Here is a 19,516-nt window from a genome sequence, read left to right as displayed (position 1 = left end):
CAGGGCCGGAGTATATAAACGCGGAGCGGCGCCCGGCCAGGCGCGCCGCAGGATGGTGGACAGCGTGTACCGCACCCGCTCCCTGGGGGTGGCGGCCGAAGGGCTCCCGGACCAGTACGCGGACGGAGAGGCGGCGCGCGTGTGGCAGCTCTACATCGGGGACACCCGCAGCCGCACGGCCGAGTACAAGGCCTGGCTACTCGGGCTGCTGCGGCAGCACGGCTGCCAGCGGGTGCTCGACGTGGCCTGCGGCACCGGGTGAGCCCGGGCGGGGGGCGGCGAGGGGCGGGCAGGGGGACCTCGGCCAGGCTCGTCCGGCCGCCTCCTCCGGCGACCCGCAGCCGGACGGGGACGGGCGGCGGGGTAGAGCGGGCCGGAGGCGGGGCGGAGGGCACCCAGGGTGCGAGGGGGGTGTGGGCACCGCAGGGTGGGACTCAGGGTGGGGACTGCGGGGCACCTCGCGGCGACGCGGCGGCCGGGCTTTGGAGCTAGACCAGCGGAAGCTCTCACGGGTGCTGGCTCTGGCATGGCTCCCCAGGTATGGCCTTGGACAGTGTTAACAGTTAACATTCGTTCAATATTTGCCTGTGCCACGCGCTGTGCCAGGAGCTGTCCACAGGTCCGCGTTTAAGGTCCTCACAAAGCCTCATGAGCTAGGGAATGCTGTCCCATTTACAGTGGTCAGAAACCTGCCTCAGAGGAGTGAAGGCCCTCTACCTAGTAGAGAGGAGATTCAGACCTGGGTGGGTCCGGGTCTGGCCTATGCTCCAAACCCCCAGGCTGTACTACCTCCCCAGGCACGGGTCCTCAGTTTGCCCCATCTATCCAGTGGGGCTAACACCAGTTACCAGGGTTGCCAGGAGGATTAGTGCACACTGATAGGGTGCCTGGCTCTGAATGGGTGCTAAAAAAACAAAACGGGAAAGTCGCTACCTGGTGATAACACGGATGTGAGGAACCTCATTCGAGGTAGGTGGAGAGGGCCTGGGGAGACATGGAAGAAGATGAGTGGAGGAGATGGAAGTGTCCAGCATAGGGTCTCCTCCTTGCCTTCCTAGGCCCCCTGACTGCCCCTCTCTGCCTTTCCCCTCCGGCCCTGCCCAGGGTGGACTCCATCATGCTGGTGGAAGAGGGCTTCAGCGTGACCAGTGTAGATGCCAGTGACAAGATGCTGAAGTATGCGCTTAAAGAGCGCTGGAACCGGAGGCATGAGCCGGCTTTCGACAAGTGGGGTACGCAGGTCCAGTCGGGCCCTCCCTGCCCAGCACCCCAGGGTACAGTACTTTCTGCCCCGGGCTCCTTTAGCTCCTGTGGCTGGAGTGCTTGATTTCCTTAAGGCGACAGCAAAATTACTTTCATTTCCCGGGAAAGGGAGGCTCAGGCACCGGAATGAGGTATCTGGTAACGAGGGGCTAGTTTTAGTGAAGTTTGTAGGGTCTTCTCCTTTCTCCCAGATAAAAACCGGGAAGCGCAGAGCCATTCTTCCCAATCACAGCTTCCTCCACCTTTGACTCCTCCTCCCCTTCACCCTCCATTTCCATAATGACCCCATTCCCCTAACTGGATAGGGAATCCCCGTGTATCTTGAAGGGGAAACTGACGCAGGGCTGCACTTGGTGTAGGTGGGTACTGCTGGGGCCATGGGGCCATCCTGATCCCTCTTCCCCTTCCTGGTCCCAGTCATTGAAGAAGCCAACTGGATGACCTTGGACAAAGATGTGCCCCAGTCACCAGGGGGTGGCTTTGATGCGGTCATCTGCCTTGGAAACAGTTTTGCCCACCTGCCAGACTGCAAAGGTGAGAGGGGGTGTGGCCTGGATCCTGGCCCCTGCTTTGAGCTCTGCCTCTTTCCACAGACCCTCTGGGTGCCTGCTCTTCTGTCAGAGCAGACTGTTTTCTGTTCCGCTCTGCTCTGCCCTTGGCATCCGTATCCCCAGGGAGGAGGAGGAAGATGGGAGGGAGACTGGACCCCAGGGCTCTCGGCAGACGCAGCCTCTCTGTCCCCATCCTGAGCTCCAGGAGACCAGAGCGAGCACCGGCTGGCGCTGAAGAATATCGCGAGCATGGTGCGTTCTGGGGGCCTGCTGGTCATTGACCATCGCAACTACGACCACATCCTCAGCACAGGCTGTGCACCCCCAGGAAAGAACATCTACTATAAGGTGGGGGTCCCCGAGGGTGGGAGGCCCAGAAGGAGGGGATGGCATCCTGGGGTCCAGGTCCCCCAGTGGTTGCAGAGGCTAATGTAGCCACCTGTCCCGCCACCTACAGAGTGACCTGACCAAGGACATCACAACGTCCGTGCTGACTGTGAACAACAAGGCCCACATGGTGACCCTGGACTATACAGTGCAGGTGCCAGGGGCTGGCCAGGATGGTTCCCCTGGCTTGAGGTAGCCCCTGGGCTTGCTGGGGGGTGGGAGGGGGCGTTGCTGAGGCTGCCAGTCTTCACGGCTGCCTGGGGGCTCTGTTGCAGTAAGTTCCGGCTCTCCTACTACCCACACTGTTTGGCTTCCTTCACGGAGTTGCTCCGAGCAGCCTTCGGGGGCAAGTGCCAGCACAGCGTCCTGGGTGACTTCAAGCCTTACAAGCCGGGCCAGGCCTATATCCCTTGCTATTTCATCCACGTGCTCAAGAGGACGGACTGAGCCTTGAGCGTGGCCTCAGCTCCTACAACCCTCTGCCCAGGCCCTGCCTGATCTGGCTGGGGAGGTGGGGACCAGGGGTCCCATACCGAGGGCAGCCCCCAGCACAGATCCTGGGGTGTGGGGAGGGGCAGACTGCTGCTGTAGGTGTAGGGATTTGGGCAAATGGAAGCGTGAGCAATACAGTCTGTGCCTTTTTCGTTTTCTGCATGCCTTGTGTTTGGGTCAGAAGGCTCCAGCTCCCGGAGGTGCCCTCCCTTGGCCTTACTCCTTCCACAAGCTCTTCCACGCCAGCCGTTCAGACCACAACCAGCAGGGGGCAGCATAGACTTTATTTTCAGCCAAGACTGGGCTCCCTCTGGGGCCCAACCCCTGCGCTACATCCAGGCCCAAGCTCCTCCTCCTGAGCAGGGTGTCTTTAGTCCTGGAGCTGAAGCTGGCATGGAAGGACAAACCCGTAGGCGGGGGTGATGCCCTTTGAGCGCTTGTGGGGCTGCTCGGCTCCGGCTCCGAGGGCGTCTGCCTGGAGGTAGGCAGCCTTTGGGTGCGACAGCAGCAGGCGGAGAAGGAGCCCTTTGCTCTCTCCAGAGTCTGCGGGGTTACCTAGCACCTTCGGCCCTCGCGGGCCAGAGGGCAGGAGGCTCCTAGCAGGCCGCAAACTTGCGCTGGCTGCGCTTGTACCTGAGCAGTTCCTGCTCGCTGACCGACGGTTGCAGCCCGGCGGCGGCCTGCAGCAGGTCCTCCATGGTGAGGAGCAGTGCCGAGCTGCCGGCCTCCAGCCCTGGTGGGGGGAAACGAGGGGGAAATAGCCTGTGGTCTGGGTCCGAGGAGGACAGAGCCTTGGGGTGGGCCCCTTCTTGCCCAGAGCCCCCAGATGTCAGTAGTCCCTCCTCTGAAATCCAGGAGCAGGCCTGGATCCCATTAGCTTTTTGGTCCACCTCTGGGGCTGGCAAATGGCTCACCTTCTTCCAGGTCCCGGACCCTGCGTTTGAGGGCAGCTGTCATGGCATCAGAGCAGAGGGAGTAGAGGTCTGCCCCCGTCAGCTGGGGAGGGCAGTGATCCAGCACATTCACCAAGCTCACGGAAGGTTCTAGCTTGAATCTGTTGTGCCGGCAGAGGAAAGAAATGGTTGAGTGTGTCAAAAGGCATCCTGGACCAGCTTATTCGGCACATTGCCTTTATTCCCTAACCATCCCAAGGCCCAAGGCCCCTCAGAGTCTCCCGCTAACGGGGCATACTTGCGTGTAATGGCACTTAGAACACGGAGCTGGGAGGCACGGTCCTCGCTCACTCCCACGAACACCAGCTTGTCAAATCTGTAGGGAAACGGGCAGGCATGAGTGTCAGAGAGCCCAGCACCAGGGTGGAGGGGGCACAGGCTGGGGCTCAGGGGCCAGGCCCAGGTGGGCATAGTTGAGGTGAGCGGTTCAGGGTGTGTACCTGCCGGGCCGCAGAAGGGCAGGGTCCAGGAGGTCTGGTCTGTTGGTGGCTCCAATCACAAACACATCCTGAGTGCTGTGAAGACCATCCAGCTCGGCCAGGAGCTGAGACACCACCCTGCAAGTGAGGACATGGAGCCAGAGTGTCCTTGGCCCTTCCCTAGCCTCTGCCCTGCCTGTGGGGCCCCTCCTCGCCAGGCCTTCCCCGAGGGGCCACCGACACAGCTGGGTCCTGTGTACCCTTCCATGCATGCCCCCTGATCTCAGTGTTCCCCCCCCAACCCCACGGCCCCCTTTTCTCTGTTTCACTATTTGGGAACTGGAATGGCTGGCAAGCTCTGGGCTCTATAAAGACTGCCGCAACCTGTCTCCCGTCCCTCCGCCTTAGACCCCAGACTCCAATCTGGCTGAGACCCCCACCTGTCCATCACACCTCCAGAGTCTCCGCTTCGCCCCCGGCTCGGGGCTAGGGAGTCCAGCTCATCGAAGAAGATAATGCACGGAGCTGCGGCCCTGGCCCTGGCAAACACTGAGGAGAGAAAGGGACCCAAAGGAGGGGGAAGCTCAGGGGGGTCTGAAGTCAGGCGATGGAGGAGGGGAGCCAGGAGTGACAATTCGTCACTCTAGGTGCTAGGCCACTCTGGGCAGGTCCTCTTGTAGAAAGGACCATGAGGCGGTGCAAAGACTAGGAGCCACTGGAGGGTCAGGGAGGCACAAGGGCCATTAGGGTTTGGGAAGAGCTAGAAGCCTGGCCCCTCCTTGCTCACCTTCTCGCACATTCTCCTCACTCTGACCCACATACATGTTGATGAGCTCAGGCCCCTTCACGCTGAGGGAGAGGATGAGATTCATCAGATGCGTAAGCACACAACTAACCTCCCAGCCAGCCTCCCTCAGGCTCCCCAGCCTCTGGAAGCTCCCAGTCCACCCACCACCCCTTCCACACCCCCTCGCCACCTGAGGAAGGTAAGGCAGCATTCGGTGGCTACTGCCTTGGCCAGGAGGGTCTTGCCCGTGCCCGGCGGACCATGGAGCAGAAGGCCCGAGCGCCTGAGGCCCAGGCTCAGCAGCTCGGGGTGCTCTAGAGGGAGCTGAATGGTCTCCAGAATCTCCTTTTTCACCTCCTGCAGCCCGCCCACATCATGCCAGGACACAGAGGGGATCTAGGAAATGGAAAGTATGTGGTTGGGGGCAGGGTAGTGGAGAGAACTCCTGTCCTACCTCCGAGGACCTGGAGTCTCTACCTTGGGGGCTCCAATGGCCTGGGAATGAGCTGTCTGCAGCTGCTCTAGGGCCTGCCCGAAATCCTCAGCCAGGAGAGGAAAGCCAGCAGCACACAGCTCCCCCTCGTCCTCCTCAGTCAAGCCACCTGCCGAGCTGCAAAGAGAAACCCAGGAGGACCTCTGGAGGAGCTGACCAGAAGCATCCTCCCCAACATGGTCCTCCTCCCCCTTCCCCAACTCCCACCCTCCTCCTCCATATTTCCTCTTGCCTCCTTTCCCTCCCAGTTTTCTCACCCCGAGTTCTTGATCCTGGCGCAGGCTGCCCGGCTGCTGTGGGTCAAAAGGGCATAGAGATCCCCTACCACGAAGCCCTGGGGAAGCACAGGAGAGGGCACGGGAGCTGGGCACAGCAGGAAGGAACCCTCAGAAGCTGGCCCCCCAGCAGGAACAGAGGCCCCGGGCTGAAGCCTGCAGGGGCAGGGCAGCGGGACTGGGGGGCGGGGGTGCGTGCCTCTTCAGGGTACTCACTGCACACCGCCGTGCCAGCTGCGTCAGGTTCACCTCTTGGCCCAGGGGAAGGTGGGCGGTGAGGGCCCGCAGGACACTGAGCCGCTGCCCCTCTGACAACACGGGCACCTCCAGCTCGTGAGGAAACGCCGTCTGCACATCGGCAGGCAGGTCCTGGGCCTGGCTCGTGGTAGCCACGACCAGCAGGGGCGGGCGGCTGCAGACACAGAGCCGGCGCTGAGGGCCAGAGCGTGGCTGGTGGCCCCTGAGGGCTGTCTTGTGGTGAGGCTGGTGCAGTGGGGCAGGGAGGTGGGTGGGTGCTGGGGGTGCTGGGGTGCTGGTGAGTGCTGGGGTGGGTGCTGGGCAGGGAGGAGGTGGGTGCGAGAGGGAGCTGAGCACCCCAAAGCTTCCTGCAGGGGCTCCATGGGCACACCTGAGAGAGACCTGTGACCACCCCCCTCACACAGGGAGCTCACTGAGGGGAGATGCTGTGCTTTTCCTCTAACGTGGTGCTCCCCACGAAATACTAGGGACCGCATCATCCCCCTCCCTCTGGATACCCCAAGCCCCTCAGCTCAGGACTGCCAGGAGGACAGCCAAATGGGCGAGAGGTCTGAGAAGCCACTGAGGAAGAGAAGACAACAGGCTGAAGAGAGGTGGGGGGGCTGGGCCTCGCCCTTTACAGTCCCAGCTCTGCACAATACCTGGTGAGGGGATCCTCATCGAGGAGGAGGCGACGCAGCGTGGCCACCACACGGGTGTCCTCCCCTAGCCCGTCACGGTCCCGGCCCAGGAGGTCCACGGCTGTCAGTAACAGAACCGCAGGCCGGCAGCGCCGGGCCCGGGAGAAGGCGGCCTGCAGCTTCGTCTCCACAGCCCCACTGCTGTCGGCGCAGAGGCTAGAGCAGGGCACCTGGGGACAAGGTGGCCTGTGAGCAAAGGGCAGGCGTGATGGAGGCAGAAAGGGCAGGGACAGGAGCCACAAGAAGAGGCGGAAGATCTTTTTTTAGAGGGCGGAGACAGGGGAGCAGTAACACTAGCCAAGTGGTACCTCTTCTTTACCCTGACCTCAGTCCCTGGACCGCGCGTCACAATCTTCAAACCCCTTCCTTTTTGAAAGTATCTTTCAGTAGCGGAGAATCATGGGAATATGTCTGACCTGCTCAGGTCCTGGGGCCAGGCTGGTGGCCAGAAGGGGGAGGGGAGAGGGAAACTCCGGGCCAGGAGGTGTACTTGGGGTTCAACTCTCCAGGTACCCTCACCTTCAGCAGGTGGAGCCCGAGGCGGCTACAGGCTGCAGTGACAGCTGTGGTTTTCCCACTGCCCGGGGGGCCCCGGAGAAGGACACTGCTGGTTCCTGTCAACAGAGCACCTCTGCAACCAGAGAACAGACACTTGTCTTTTCTATTCTGCTCAAATTGAGAGCCCTCAGTAACAGAGGGACCCCTGGATCGAGAAAGCAGGCACTCCCCTCCTTGTAGGCCCCTTCCTCCTCCAGGGCTGCTGCCCAGTGGTGAGGCTGTAGTTCCCATGCCACCTGTGGGGCTCTGGCAGGGGCAGGGAGCATACCCAGCAGCCAGGACCGTTCCCTTTTGTCATCGCTGTCTTCAGTAAAGCCTTGACTACTATGTCTGGTCTGGACTATATTGAGAGGAGGGAGGGCAGGGTCTGTGTCTACACATAGGCCAGTGGTATGAGGAGCTGTGTCCTTTGGTGAAGGCCAGCGTGGCTAGTGGGCTCCCCACGGGGAAGGGCGATCTCCAAGACAGCTATCCCCGGTGGAGATTCTGCTTCCAAAGCCAACCCTGGAGGGCAGAGGTTACCCCCAGGAAAGAGCCTAGGAATTTGCCTACAGAAAGGACGTGGGCTAGCGGCCTGGGCATACTGGTCTGAGGGAGGACCACCAACCTTATGCTGGCCAGCGCATTAGGGACTGCTTGTCCAGCCCACTGCCCCTCCAGAGATGTCCCGAGCAGGCTTCTCTCATACCCTGGGGTCGCAGCCTCACTCACCCCGGCTGGAGGCGAGGCTTCAGGGCAGCACAAAGCTCAGTCACCAAGGTTTCCAGGCCTGGAGGTGACAGGCTGTTCCAGGGAGTGGATTCTCCTGAAGTGAGACTGGGAACAGGGCTCAGGGTAGAACCCACCTGTGCAAGGTGGGAGGAAGCTTTAGTGTCTGGAAGCTGTTTCTGTCCCTTTTCCCAGGTCTAGTCCCATCCCCAGGGCCTCACCAGGTACAAGGAGGTATGAGCCGTGTCCGCCAAGTAGGCCCCGGTCGGCCCATCCGGAGCTTCGCCGACAGTTTTCTTCACTTTAAAAAACATTTCCCGCCACCTGCAGAAAAGAAGCCCAATGAACTGCAGATCCAGAGCCCACATACGTCCCTCCCAAAAGGACAAGGTGGCTGTCTCCAGCGCAGAGGTGGACTGCAGGGACAAACTCAAGAGCAGCACAAACAACTGCCCCCAGACCCAGCAGGGGGTGGTGGGGGGGAAGGTAAGGGAGAGCAAGTAGTGGTCCTTCTTATCTCCCTGGCAGGCTCCTGCGCATTTTGAGGGCAGGAGTGAGAGCTGCCCGCGGTATCCCTCATGACAACCATCAGAGAGCCTTGGGGTGTTTCTCCAGATAAATGGCCCCCCCTACAGTTCCAGTGGGAGAAGCCACAGCTGCACTGAGCAAATGATCATGTGACCATTTTTTTTTTAAAGATTTTATTTATTTATTTGACAGAGATAGAGAGAGATCACAAGTAGGCAGGGAGGCAGGCAGAGGCAGGCTCTCTCCGCAGAGCAGAGAGCCCGACATGGGGCTCGATCGATCCCAGACACTGGGATCATGACCTCAGCCGAAGGCAGAGGCTTTAACCCACTGAGCCACCCAGGTGCCCCTCATCTGACCATTTTCAAAGGCTTCAGAACACAGTCTTCCCCCTGCCAATTCATACAAAGCCTTCCAAAACCTCAGCAGGAAGGGGCCCTTGGCTTATCTGGTAATCCACAAAATTGAATTGCAGATTCCTTATTAAAGACATCTAATGATTTTCCATTTTGGCTGCACATTAGAATTATCTGTGAAATTTGGGAACATCAACATCTCCTACATATTGCATGATTCTATTCGACAAACTGGTATTTGCTGGGGCTGTGGGAAGGAGGGAGTAGGTAGGGTCTGCTAATGGGAAGGGGCTTGGGGGGGATGAAAATGTTCTGGAATTAGATACTGGTGTTGGTTGCAAAATCTTACGAATATAGTAAAAGCTACTGAGCGGTATGCTTTAAATGTATGAATGAGATCACAATTTTTAAAAAAGTAGTCTCAATGCCCAGTGTGGGGCTTGAACTTATGACCCTGAGCTCAAGAGTTGCATGCTCTACTGACTGAGCCAGCCAGGCAGGCCCCAGCCTCACCTTGACTTTGCGTCAATAGTTCTGGGCAGGGCTCAGGCATCTGTAATTTTGAAAGCTCCTCTCAGCCATAACCAGGGCTGTGCATTCACTGGCTAGTCTCAGAGTGAGTTGGGGCCACTCAGCCTAAGAAGGGTGCAGTGGGGAGCAGATAGTACTAGCCCAATCTTCCAGAAAAGAAACGATGAATGATTCCCCTCTTTAATCCTAGGGGGAAAGGCAATGACTTGGCCCAGACTCTAACTTGGGCCTCTTTAAGCTCCAGTCCGTGCAAATTCTTTTGTTCACATTGTCTCATTCATAAAGCTGCTTACTCTGGCAGCAAGTGAGGTGTATGGGAATAACTCCAGGTGGAGGGGAGAAGCATACTAGATCAGTACTATGAACTTTGGCAGTTATTAGAGTAGGCAGATATCGTGATAAAAAGTGGAACATAGGGAAGCCAGTGTCTTCCTGTTATTCAGTATTAATGAACAGTGGGTAGTTCTAGAACCTGGCATCTCAACCCTGAGTCACAGTGCACATGGTGAGCAGTGGAATCCAAGGACAGCAGGACCATCTCGGTAAGTACAAGGACCAGACCTCTTGAACATATCTGGGTACTGGGGAACGCTGGGTTGTGTTCTCAAGACAGTGGAGCTAGATCCTGCTGGCTTGTTCTGGGGGAGGAGAACCATGGAAGAGCTTGCAGAGACCACAGCACCACCACTGGAATTCCAGTCCAGGGATCACAGGACTCCCCAGCAAAGGCTTCCCTTACCAGGTTTGGGGGAGGAGGGCTAAAGCACCCATCTCTGTCTGTCTTTGGACCCACCTGCCCACCCTAATCCTGCTTTCCAGGACCTGCTCAGTGGGAAGAACTGTGGGCTCAGCACCCAGAGGAGGGAGGCAGGTCTCTACAGGGCTGGAACAGCAGAGACCCAGGAACAGAACAGGCTTGCTGGTCTGTCTCAGAAGGGCCCAGTGTCTGCTTTCCTTTGAAGTACAAAGGGTGGGCCTTCTGTAATATTCCTACAGAAAGCTAGCTCGTAGATATTAGCTATATTTAAGATGGGAGGCACAAATGGGAAGTAACTAATACACATCAGCCTGGCATTTTCTACCAGGCCCCAGTTGTAGATTAGATTTGGGAAAGCTCAAAGAGGTGCCATGAGCATTAAATGGGGTTACAAAGGGCACTATCAGACCCTCGTGTGGGTACCACAGCTCTGAATAAACCGAGCTCTGAATGTTGACCAAGAATGAATCAGGCACTCCACACAAGGCATCTCTCCCGGCAGAGGACCCAGGCTATTAGGCCAGAGACCTTGGGCCTGCCAACTCATACACCTCAGTTCCTTCTGGCTGGCTGGCACCACCTCATTGAAATCCCCTGTTGTGTTCTCCTTCTAGTACATGGCTACAGAAAATCAGTCTTGGGGTATCAGGCTACGCATTCTCCTGCTTCACAGAAAACCAAAGCAATCTCTGAATTCCTTGCCTTCCATTTTACATGGAACCTCTGTGATCAGTATCTACAGGGGGAGAAAGGTTGGACTCCTTGTTTTGGGTGGTTGGGTCACTTATACTTAATTTCTTGCTCCTTATTGAGAATAAGGAGAAAGAGGCAGCCTTTCAATGACAGCATCAATCTGTCTCTCCCTTATTTTGGGAGATGGAATTGAAAAGCTGCATGTGCACACACCATTAATTAGGGCAGAAATCAAAGCCCAGGTCTCCTTATGTTGAGTATATGGGAAGCGTGGCCCGAAACCTGGCCCAAATGACCCTGCGGTTATGAATGAAAAGCAAGGAATCTCATGTTGGTCTAGGTCCTTAAACTTCTTAATGCTTTCCTTTACCTATGACCACCCAATTATTTGAGGATAAATACCTCCCGAAGGCAGCAGTGGTTCTTAATCTTTTTTCAGTCCTGTGTCTATTTGAGAACCTGAAGAAAGCATGTACTTTTTCTCTAGAAAAATGTACATGACAGGGGTACTTGGGGGAGCTCAGTGAGTTAAGTGTCTGCCTTCAGCTCAGCTTATGATCCCAGGGTCCTGGGGTAGAGCCCCAAATCAGGCTCCTTGCTCAGTGGGGAAGTCTGCTTCTCCCTCTCCCCCCTCCCCCCAGTGCTCGTGTTCTCTCTCCCAAGTAAATGAATACAATCTTTTTAAAAATGTACATGACAACAGGGGCGCCTGGGTGGCTCAGTGGATTGAGCCGCTGCCTTCCGCTGCCTTCGGCTCGGGTCGTGATCTCAGGGTCTTGGGATCGGGTCCCGCATCGGGCTCTCTGCTCGGCGGGGAGCCTGCTTCCCTCTCTCTCTCTCTCTCTCTCTGGCTGCCTCTCTGTCTACTTGTGATTTCTCTCTGTCAGATAGATAAATCTTAAAAAAAAAAAAAATGTACATGACAACAAAGGTTTCTTATATACAAAATTATTTCACATGTGGGGAGGTGATCATAGAACTCTTGCACCCAGGTTAGGAATCCCAGCTGTAGGATAAGAGGCAGGTGCGTACCTGGGCAGTTTCTCTGGGCTTCCTTCCAGGATCTCTACTTGCCCAACTGTTGGCACACACAGAACATCCCCTTCCTGGACTGCCCTGCAACACAGCAGTGGCCCTGGTCAGCTCACAATGAGGGTCAAGAACATGGGCCGACGCATCCGCACATGTCTACTCCCAACCCGCAGACCATAGGGGCCTACTGCCCACTCAGAGATCCCAAGCAGTTGTCCGGACACCAGGTCTGACCTAGAATGAGCTGGGGGGAATGGCAGAGAGGCTAGAAAGGGGGACTCAGCAGTGAGGGCAGAGCAGGATCCTGGCTCTTTGCAGGCCCTCTCAAATCAAAGAGGTTTCTCAGTTTAAAATGTCCAGATTCACCTTCTGGTACCAATTTCTCTTCTACTGACCACCTGCCACACAAAGAGGCATCTAGCCACAGTATTGCCAAAAAATGTGGCTTTGTAAAGTCAGAGGCTCTGTGGGACCGGATTCTAAGGCATGGGATAGAAGAGCAAGGGTGAGATGCTATCCTCCTGACAGGGGGTAAGCAGCTAACCTGGGTGTCTGAAAGTGCCGGTAAAGAACACGGTCATAATTTCCGTTGGTGCTGTAATGTGGAGAGGACACAATTTCGATGTGTAACTCTTTGGCAAACAGAGGCCCAGACAGCAGTGAACAGCTTCCATTGTCTTCAGGGGTTCTGGAGCCTTCCAAGTACCTCTATCAGAGAAATAACCACCACCTTACAACCTTCTTCCAAGGAGTCAGGCTCTGCCCCACCTTAACTGTAGCAGCCAACATTTCTCTTTGCATCCTCCAGCCACAGGGCCTGTGGGACGGGAGGCCTAAGGTAGCCAAACTGAATTCCTGTATCTTCCCTAGAAACAGAAACCTGTCCTTCTCATGGGCACCACCAGGAAGAGATTTCTGACTCTAGTTCCAAAAAGCTCCCCAGTACGAATAACCTTTCTGCAATACCTTTAAGTTGACCCTGAGCCAGGAAAATGATAGACATTTAATTTCCACAAGTCCTTTTGAGTGACACCAGGGAGCAACTGGAATTGATATTAATTGGACATTAGTGGGGCCACTGAATTCAGGCTGTGGAAAAAGGATATGGTCTCACTGAAGCTGAAGGGATTGGTTCAGCTGAATGAGATGAACCTCAGTGAGCTGTCCTCAGTCTGAGGACTCCAGTTTCTCCACCATTCAAAGGGAAACCCACACCTGACTCCCATTCATGCATATCTTATATCCTTCTTGACATCTTAGAGCACTAATTGGCTATGCCAGCATTATCTAACAGAAGTTTCTACAGTGATAGAAATGTTACCTACATGTGCTATTGAGTATTTGACACGTAACTGAAGCAACCGAAGAACCGAGTTTTACATTTTATTTAGTTTTAATTAATTTAAAAAGCCACACTGTGGCTAGCAGCTTCCATATTGGACAGTATAGGTTTAAACCATACATCTAGGTGCCTAATTAAGCAGTAAACTATTTGTCCCCCCAAATACAATGATCTTCTTGAAGTAATCTCCTTAAAGGCAGAAAGAAAATTTCTCTTGGGTATATTTACTAAAATATTAAAACCAAATACCAGGCACTAAAGAGAATATCGAGCCCTCCCCTCCGAGGAATTTACAATATATAACTGAGTATTAGACAGAGTACATAATCAATCATAAAGGGACAGAAAATAAATGCCCTAAGAAAGGTACAAAACGCTATAGGAGAAAGAAGTCATGTTAAATATACGCTAAGATCACGTAAGGCTTTGAGAAGAAGGTGGTGTCTTTCGATGGGCTTTGAAGGAAAGGATGGTAGGACTTTAACAGATGAGGCTAGCAGAAAAGGAAGGAATTTGAAGACAAGAATAAGCATGAGCAAAAGAAATGAGGTATCATCCTCTATATTACTCAGTACAATCCTGGATACACTGTAACCAATTCAACAGACAACTGATTAAGCAGATTAATATACTGTATACACCTGGTAACTTGAGGATAACTCTTTCCTTTCATCTGAATAGATGAAAGCCCTTCCCATGTGCCACTACACCATGGAGGATTATATTTTGATTACAGAGATAAATAAGACTAAGAGACATTAAGGTCTAAGAAGTAAGTGATCTAAACTCTACAGCTCTCTTCTTCCAATTTAGTTTAGATAAGAGGGAATAAGGAGTGGAAGCATTCCTAACCTCAGTCCTGTATCCTACCTGAATTCTGAGCTCTCCCACTTCCAGGAGATCACAGCCGAGATTAAAAGCCAGAGTGGCAGGCACGAGGGCCAGTCCGTCTGCGAGGGGCTCTCCCGGCTGTCCAGAGCCGGGTCCCAGCCTTTCAGAGAGGTCCCAGCGAGGCTCTAGGACCTGAACCCTGGCCAAATGTGGCTGGGAAGTGTTAGAAGATTCTCCCGCCCGGGTCACCCATACCCATTCGCCCTGGAAGAGGCCCAGGCTACGGAGACAGCTCCGGCTTACTCCGAGCGAATCTCCAATCCCTCCCAGAACTCCCCGCAGTCTCCGGACTGTGCGGTTAACCGCGAAGGAGGACACCACGGGTGGGGGTGGGGGCCGGCTGCTGTCCCTAGCCTCCTGACCCAGTTTGGCTCGCCCACGGAGCTCAGTCACAGCTAGTCGCGTCCCTGGGCCCAGCAGCCCTTGCAACGCCGGCCGTGTCTCCAGCACCCGCGGTCCGGGCACTGGCAGGGCCTCTCCGCGCCGCACCAGCAGCGGCCCGACTCGCGGTCCCAGTCCGGGCCCCGGCGAGGTGCCAAGCAGCGCCCAGCCTAGCGCCGGAGGCCGCCGCACAGGCCGCGCCCGCACCCACGCCCCGGAGCCCAGAGCCAGGAGCCGCAGCAGCGCGCGGCTAACCAGTAGCTGCGGGGGCCCTGGACCCTGCTCCTCGGTCTCCGCGCCCGGCCCCTCCAGGGCCGTCACTAACAGCGCCGGCCCTGCGGGACTCTCCTCTGCGGGCCGCAGGGCTAGCACCAGGCCCAACCCCGCCTCAGGCCACGGGCCCCCGGGGGGCAGCAGCACCGCCAACGGGGGTGCCTCGGTCGGGAAGGGCTCCAAGACCCGCAAGACTGCCAGCGCCATGGTGACAGGAGACCAACGAGGAAGGGGAAGGAGAGCGGCTTCCGGAGCCAGACCGCCGCCTGCCGTTTCCGCTTCCGTCGAGGGCGGTGCTAGGACAGTGGGCGGGGCGGGGTTTTCCTGGCTGGCTTGCTCCTGGAGGGTGAGCCGCCGCTGGGATTGAGGGGTGGCTTTCTCGGTGGCGGTAACGCGTTCACTGCCGCGGAGTAGTCAACATTTTGAGACGGTGTTTGCAGGGATTTGCCTTCCGCGCCTGCTAAGGGAGTAACGTCCTCCCCACTGCCCTGCCTTGCACTTAACAGTTAACTGAATGATCAACGAACCGTCGGCGTGCCCAGGACCAGCTTGGCCCAGGGCTGGGAGCTACGGGTGGAGTGTTTAGGAAGGAGTCCAGTCCTCCGTGGAACTCCGATAGTTTCCACGGTGGAACTGTAGGCACTGAGGCTTGGTGGTTGTGGGGAAGGTTGCAGGAGGGAGTGGTAGGATAAAATTGCCTCAGCCGTGCTTATGGCTATGTAGTGGCTGCAGGCTGGATTACTTACTACCTGTGATTCATGGAGCCCTGGAGTATTTGGTACTGCCTCACCTGTTCCAGCACATGCTACACAAAACCCACGTCCTAGTGTTTCTTGTCCTGTTTCTTGTCCTATTCGTTCTACTCCCACCAAGCTTGAAGTGAAGACAAAGCAGCTTCGCTTTTTCATCCAAAACCAGTTGCTCTCCCCGCCCCACCAATCCTTGCAGACTGGAGACCCACGTCCTGTTTCTATCCTGCGGAGTGAGGGGCGATGTGGTGGTGGGGGCAGTAGAGCAGGCAGAAGAAAGGGGTCCAAGGCTTCAGTCATGAGAGGGAACCAACAGCTTGCTTCCCAGCTTTGCTGTTACTTAGATTCCATCCTTGTCTCCAATTCCACTGCTCTGGACAAGGCACTTGGACACCGACAGGCCACACCTCCAGTAATTAACAAAAAAATTGTTTTTTCTCTTGGAGTTAGTCAATTTTTTTATGGTAATCTATTCTTCCTGGACCTTGCATTCTTCAACCACTGCCTAACTTTCTCCCTTCCTTCACAGCTGAACAACTTGAGGCAGTCTTCTACTTTGTACATCATGAATTCCTGAACATTTCCTGAAAATCTGAGAGTTGAATATTAGATTTACATGTTAGAAGGTATTTCTATTCCTAGTGAGACAAGAAGGTATTTTTATGTTTTTTGTTTTTTTTTTTAAGGTTGTGTTTATTTGACGGAGGGAGTGAGAGAGCAAGTGAGTACAAGCAGGGGTGTGGCAGAGGTAGAGGGAGAAGCAGGCTTTCGGCTGAGCAGGGAGCATAATATGAGGCTCAATCCCAGGACCCTGGGATCATGAGCTGAGCCTAAGGCAGACCTTTAACTGGCTGAGCCACCCAGGGATCCCTATTTTTTATTTATTATTTTTTTTAAAAAGATTTTATTTATTTATTTGACAGAGATCACAAGTAGGCAGAGAGGCAGGCAGAGAGAGAAGAGGAAGCAGGCTCCCCGCTGAGCAGAGAGCCCAATGCAGGACTCCATTCCAGGACCCTGGGATCATAACCTGAGCTGAAGGCAGAGGCTTTAACCCACTGAGCCACCCAGGTGCCCCTATTTTTTATTTGTTAAGTGGGCTTCACACTAGGGCTTGAACTCATGACCCAAAGATCAAGACCTGAGTTGAAATCAAGAGTCGGATGCCGACCCAGCCCTCCAAGAAAATATTTTTTTAAAAGTCTGATTATAGTTCCTGGAGGTGATTCTAGTCTTAAATTTCAAATTGCCTAATTCCACTTTTGTTTTATTTTGTCTTGTTTTGTTTTGTTTTGTTTGAGAGAGAGGGAGAGAGAGCAGGCATGCTTGAGGTGGGGACAGAAGCAGAGGGAGACAATCTATTAAGCAGACTCCATACTGAGCTTGGATCCCAGTGTGTGGCTCCATCTTATAACCCTCAGATTATTACCTGAACTGAGCCAAAATCAAGAGCTGGACATTTAACCAACTGAGCAACCCAGGAAGCCCTCCACTTTTTTTCTTTTTTCTTTTTTTTTAAGTAATCTCTGTGCTCAACATGGGCCTGGAACTCACAACCCGAGATCAAGAGTCACATGTTCCACTGACTGAGTCAGCCATGCTCCTCCTCTAGTTCTACATCTTTAAAAGAGCATGTAAGAATGTACTAGAGACCTGAATTCATATGGGTGAAAGTTCCCATTTGGTAGTTCTGAACTGTATAATGTGGCTCTGTCCCTTGCTTCCCACAGGGACCAAGGACTGGGAGGATGGTGGGGTGAGTCCAAAAAGGATATGCCTGCTTTACATAGGCAAGTTCTGGGCCTCAGGACTACAGTGCTCCTTGAGAGCTTAGGAATGGGTAAATAAATCTGGTCTCCTGTCTGGTTCAGCAGCCATATAGACACAAATACCCATCCACAAATATCCTTTCTTTCTTCTTCTTCTTTTTTTTTTTTTAAGATTTTATTTATTTGAGAGAGAGAATGAGAGAGGAGAAGGTCAGAGGGAGAAGCAGACTCCCTGCAGAGCTGCCCCAAAGCAGGACCTGACTCCAGGATTCTGGGATCATGACCTGAGCAAAGGCACTGGCTTAACCAACTGAGCCACCCAGGTGCCCCTACAAATATCCTTTCTTTTTTTTTTTTTAAGATTTTATTTATTTATTTGACAGACGGAGATCACAAGTAGGCAGAGAAGCAGGCAGAGAGAGAGGAGGAAGCAGACTCCCAGCTGAGCAGAGAGCCCGATGTGGGCCTCGATCCCAGGACCCTGGGATCATGACCTGAGCCGAAGGCGGAGGCTTTAACCCACTGAGCCACCCAGGCGCCCCAAATATCCTTTCTTCCCAGGCTTTTCCCCCAGCAAATAATGGTTGGCATGCAGTCTGCTTTGTTACTTTGAAATTCTCATTAATCAGTAGGGCCAAAATATTTCCATAAGATAGGAACCTACATTTGTTGCCTTTACTTCCTTACCTCTCACTCACTCATCAACTCATTATAACCTTCCTTCCATTTCTATAAAACTTTCCCTCCGGGCTCCTGGGTGGCTCAGTGGGTTAAAGCCTCTGCCTTTGGCTCAGGTCATGATCCCAGGGTCCTAGGATTGGGCCCCCGCATCGGGCTCTCTGCTCAGCGGGGAGCCTGCTTCCCCCTCTCCCTCTGCCTGCTGCTCTGCCTACTTGTTTGTTGTTGTTGTTTTTTTTAAAGATTTTTATTTATTTATTTGACAGAAAGAGATAGGGAAAGAGGGAACACAAGCAGAAGGAGCTGGAGAGGGAGAAGCAGGCTCCCCACTGAGCAGGGAGCCTGACATGGGACTCGATCCCAGAACCCCAGGATCTTGACCTGAACCGAAGGCAGACGCTTAACGACTGAGCCACCCAGGTGCCCTGCTCTACCTACTTGTGATCTCTGTCTGTCAAATAAATAAAGTCTTAAAAAAAAAAAAAACTTTCCCTCAAAGATCATCTACAACTACAGAATCAAGGTAGTGTTGTTTGATCATTATCTTACTCAGTCATTCCTTGGAATGTGTCACTATTGACCAAACCTCTTTTACTTCCTTTGCCATTGCAACACCGGTTTTCCACCTACACCTCTGATGGCTCCAGAAGTCATGTTCAACTCCTCCCTTTCCCTTACCATCTTCTGCACAGTCCAGTGAATCACCAGATCCTGTTGATTCTACATATTTCCCAATTCTGTCTTGTCTTCTCCCTGCCATGGCCTTTGTCTTATAACACTGCTGTACAGGTCAAGGGTCACAGGCTTTTTCTTGAGCCTTCTCCAGTTTCTTCATATAGTCAAGAGTCTAATGGAGTCGACTTTTTGCATGAGCAGGGGAAGAGGCAAAGGGAGAGGGAGAAGCAGACTCCCTGCTGAGCTGGGAGCCTGATGTGGGACTTGATCCCAGGACCTGGACAGCATGGCCTGGAGAACTGAAGGCAGATGCTTAACCATCTGAGCCACCAAATTGCCCCTTTATTTAATTTAATTTATTTTATTTTATTTTCTAAAGGATTTTATTTATTTATTTGACACAGAGAGACACAGCGAGAGAGGGGACATGAGCAGGGGGAGTGGGACAGGGAGAAGTGGGCTTCCCGCCCAGCAGGGAGCCGGATGCAGGCTCAATCCCAAGATCCTAGGATCATGACCTGAGCAGAAGTCAGATGCTCAATGACCAAGCTACCCAGGTGCCCCTGATTTATTTATTGTAGAGAGACAGAATGAGAGAGCAAAATAAGAGTGAGAGAGAAAGAGAGAGAAAGAAAGAACAGGGGAAGAGGGAGAGAGTCTTAAGCAGAGGCCATGCTGATTATGGACCCCGGCCCGGGGCTTCCATCCCTGAGATCATGACCTGAGCTGAAACCAAGTGTCAGACGCTCAACTGAGCCACCCAAATGCCACACCCCCGCCCCAGGCTTAGATTTTTTTTTTTTTAAGATTTAATTTATTTGTCAAAGAGAGAACACAAGCAGGGGGAACAGCAGGCAGAGGGAGAGGCAGGCTCTCCACTGAGCACGGAGCCCAGCTGGATCCTGGGATCATGACCTGAACCAAAGGCAGATTGAGCCACCGAGGCACCCCTTGACTTTTTTTTTTTTTTAATTTTAATTATTTATTTGAGAGCATGTGTTGCCCTTGAGAACCAGTTAGGGGAAAGGCAGAGGCAG

General features: G+C 54.2%; 2 protein-coding genes across 3 annotated transcripts; one reads left to right on the top strand and one right to left on the bottom strand.

Annotated features, from left to right (window-relative positions):
* GNMT (glycine N-methyltransferase) lies at positions 1 to 2,849 on the top strand. 2 transcript variants are annotated; one of them, XM_059400442.1, is made up of 6 exons: positions 1 to 258; positions 1,105 to 1,232; positions 1,681 to 1,797; positions 2,014 to 2,162; positions 2,272 to 2,393; positions 2,477 to 2,849. In XM_059400442.1, exons 1-6 carry the CDS (start codon positions 53 to 55, stop codon positions 2,646 to 2,648), a joined length of 894 nt encoding a protein of 297 aa, XP_059256425.1. In that variant the 5' UTR covers positions 1 to 52; the 3' UTR covers positions 2,649 to 2,849. The 2 variants fall into 2 exon arrangements, with proteins under 2 accessions (XP_059256425.1, XP_059256426.1); XM_059400443.1 differs by having other exon boundaries at positions 8 to 258; positions 2,020 to 2,162.
* Positions 2,850 to 2,958: 109 nt separating this feature from the next.
* On the bottom strand, positions 2,959 to 14,864 carry PEX6 (peroxisomal biogenesis factor 6). The gene is made up of 17 exons (XM_059400439.1): positions 13,934 to 14,864; positions 12,266 to 12,429; positions 11,722 to 11,805; positions 8,046 to 8,148; positions 7,828 to 7,961; positions 7,078 to 7,189; positions 6,520 to 6,728; positions 5,837 to 6,032; positions 5,603 to 5,679; positions 5,330 to 5,462; positions 5,043 to 5,248; positions 4,853 to 4,914; positions 4,506 to 4,614; positions 4,087 to 4,203; positions 3,885 to 3,962; positions 3,608 to 3,747; positions 2,959 to 3,426 (listed from the first exon to the last, which is right to left on the bottom strand). Exons 1-17 carry the CDS (start codon positions 14,813 to 14,815, stop codon positions 3,290 to 3,292), a joined length of 2,943 nt encoding a protein of 980 aa, XP_059256422.1. The 5' UTR covers positions 14,816 to 14,864; the 3' UTR covers positions 2,959 to 3,289.
* Positions 14,865 to 19,516: the final 4,652 nt, after the last annotated feature.

The sequence above is a fragment of the Mustela nigripes genome, chromosome 5, assembly GCF_022355385.1.
Source record: "Mustela nigripes isolate SB6536 chromosome 5, MUSNIG.SB6536, whole genome shotgun sequence".
NCBI classification, from domain to species: Eukaryota; Metazoa; Chordata; class Mammalia; order Carnivora; family Mustelidae; genus Mustela; species Mustela nigripes.
This window is presented reverse-complemented; position numbering and strand designations above follow the sequence as displayed.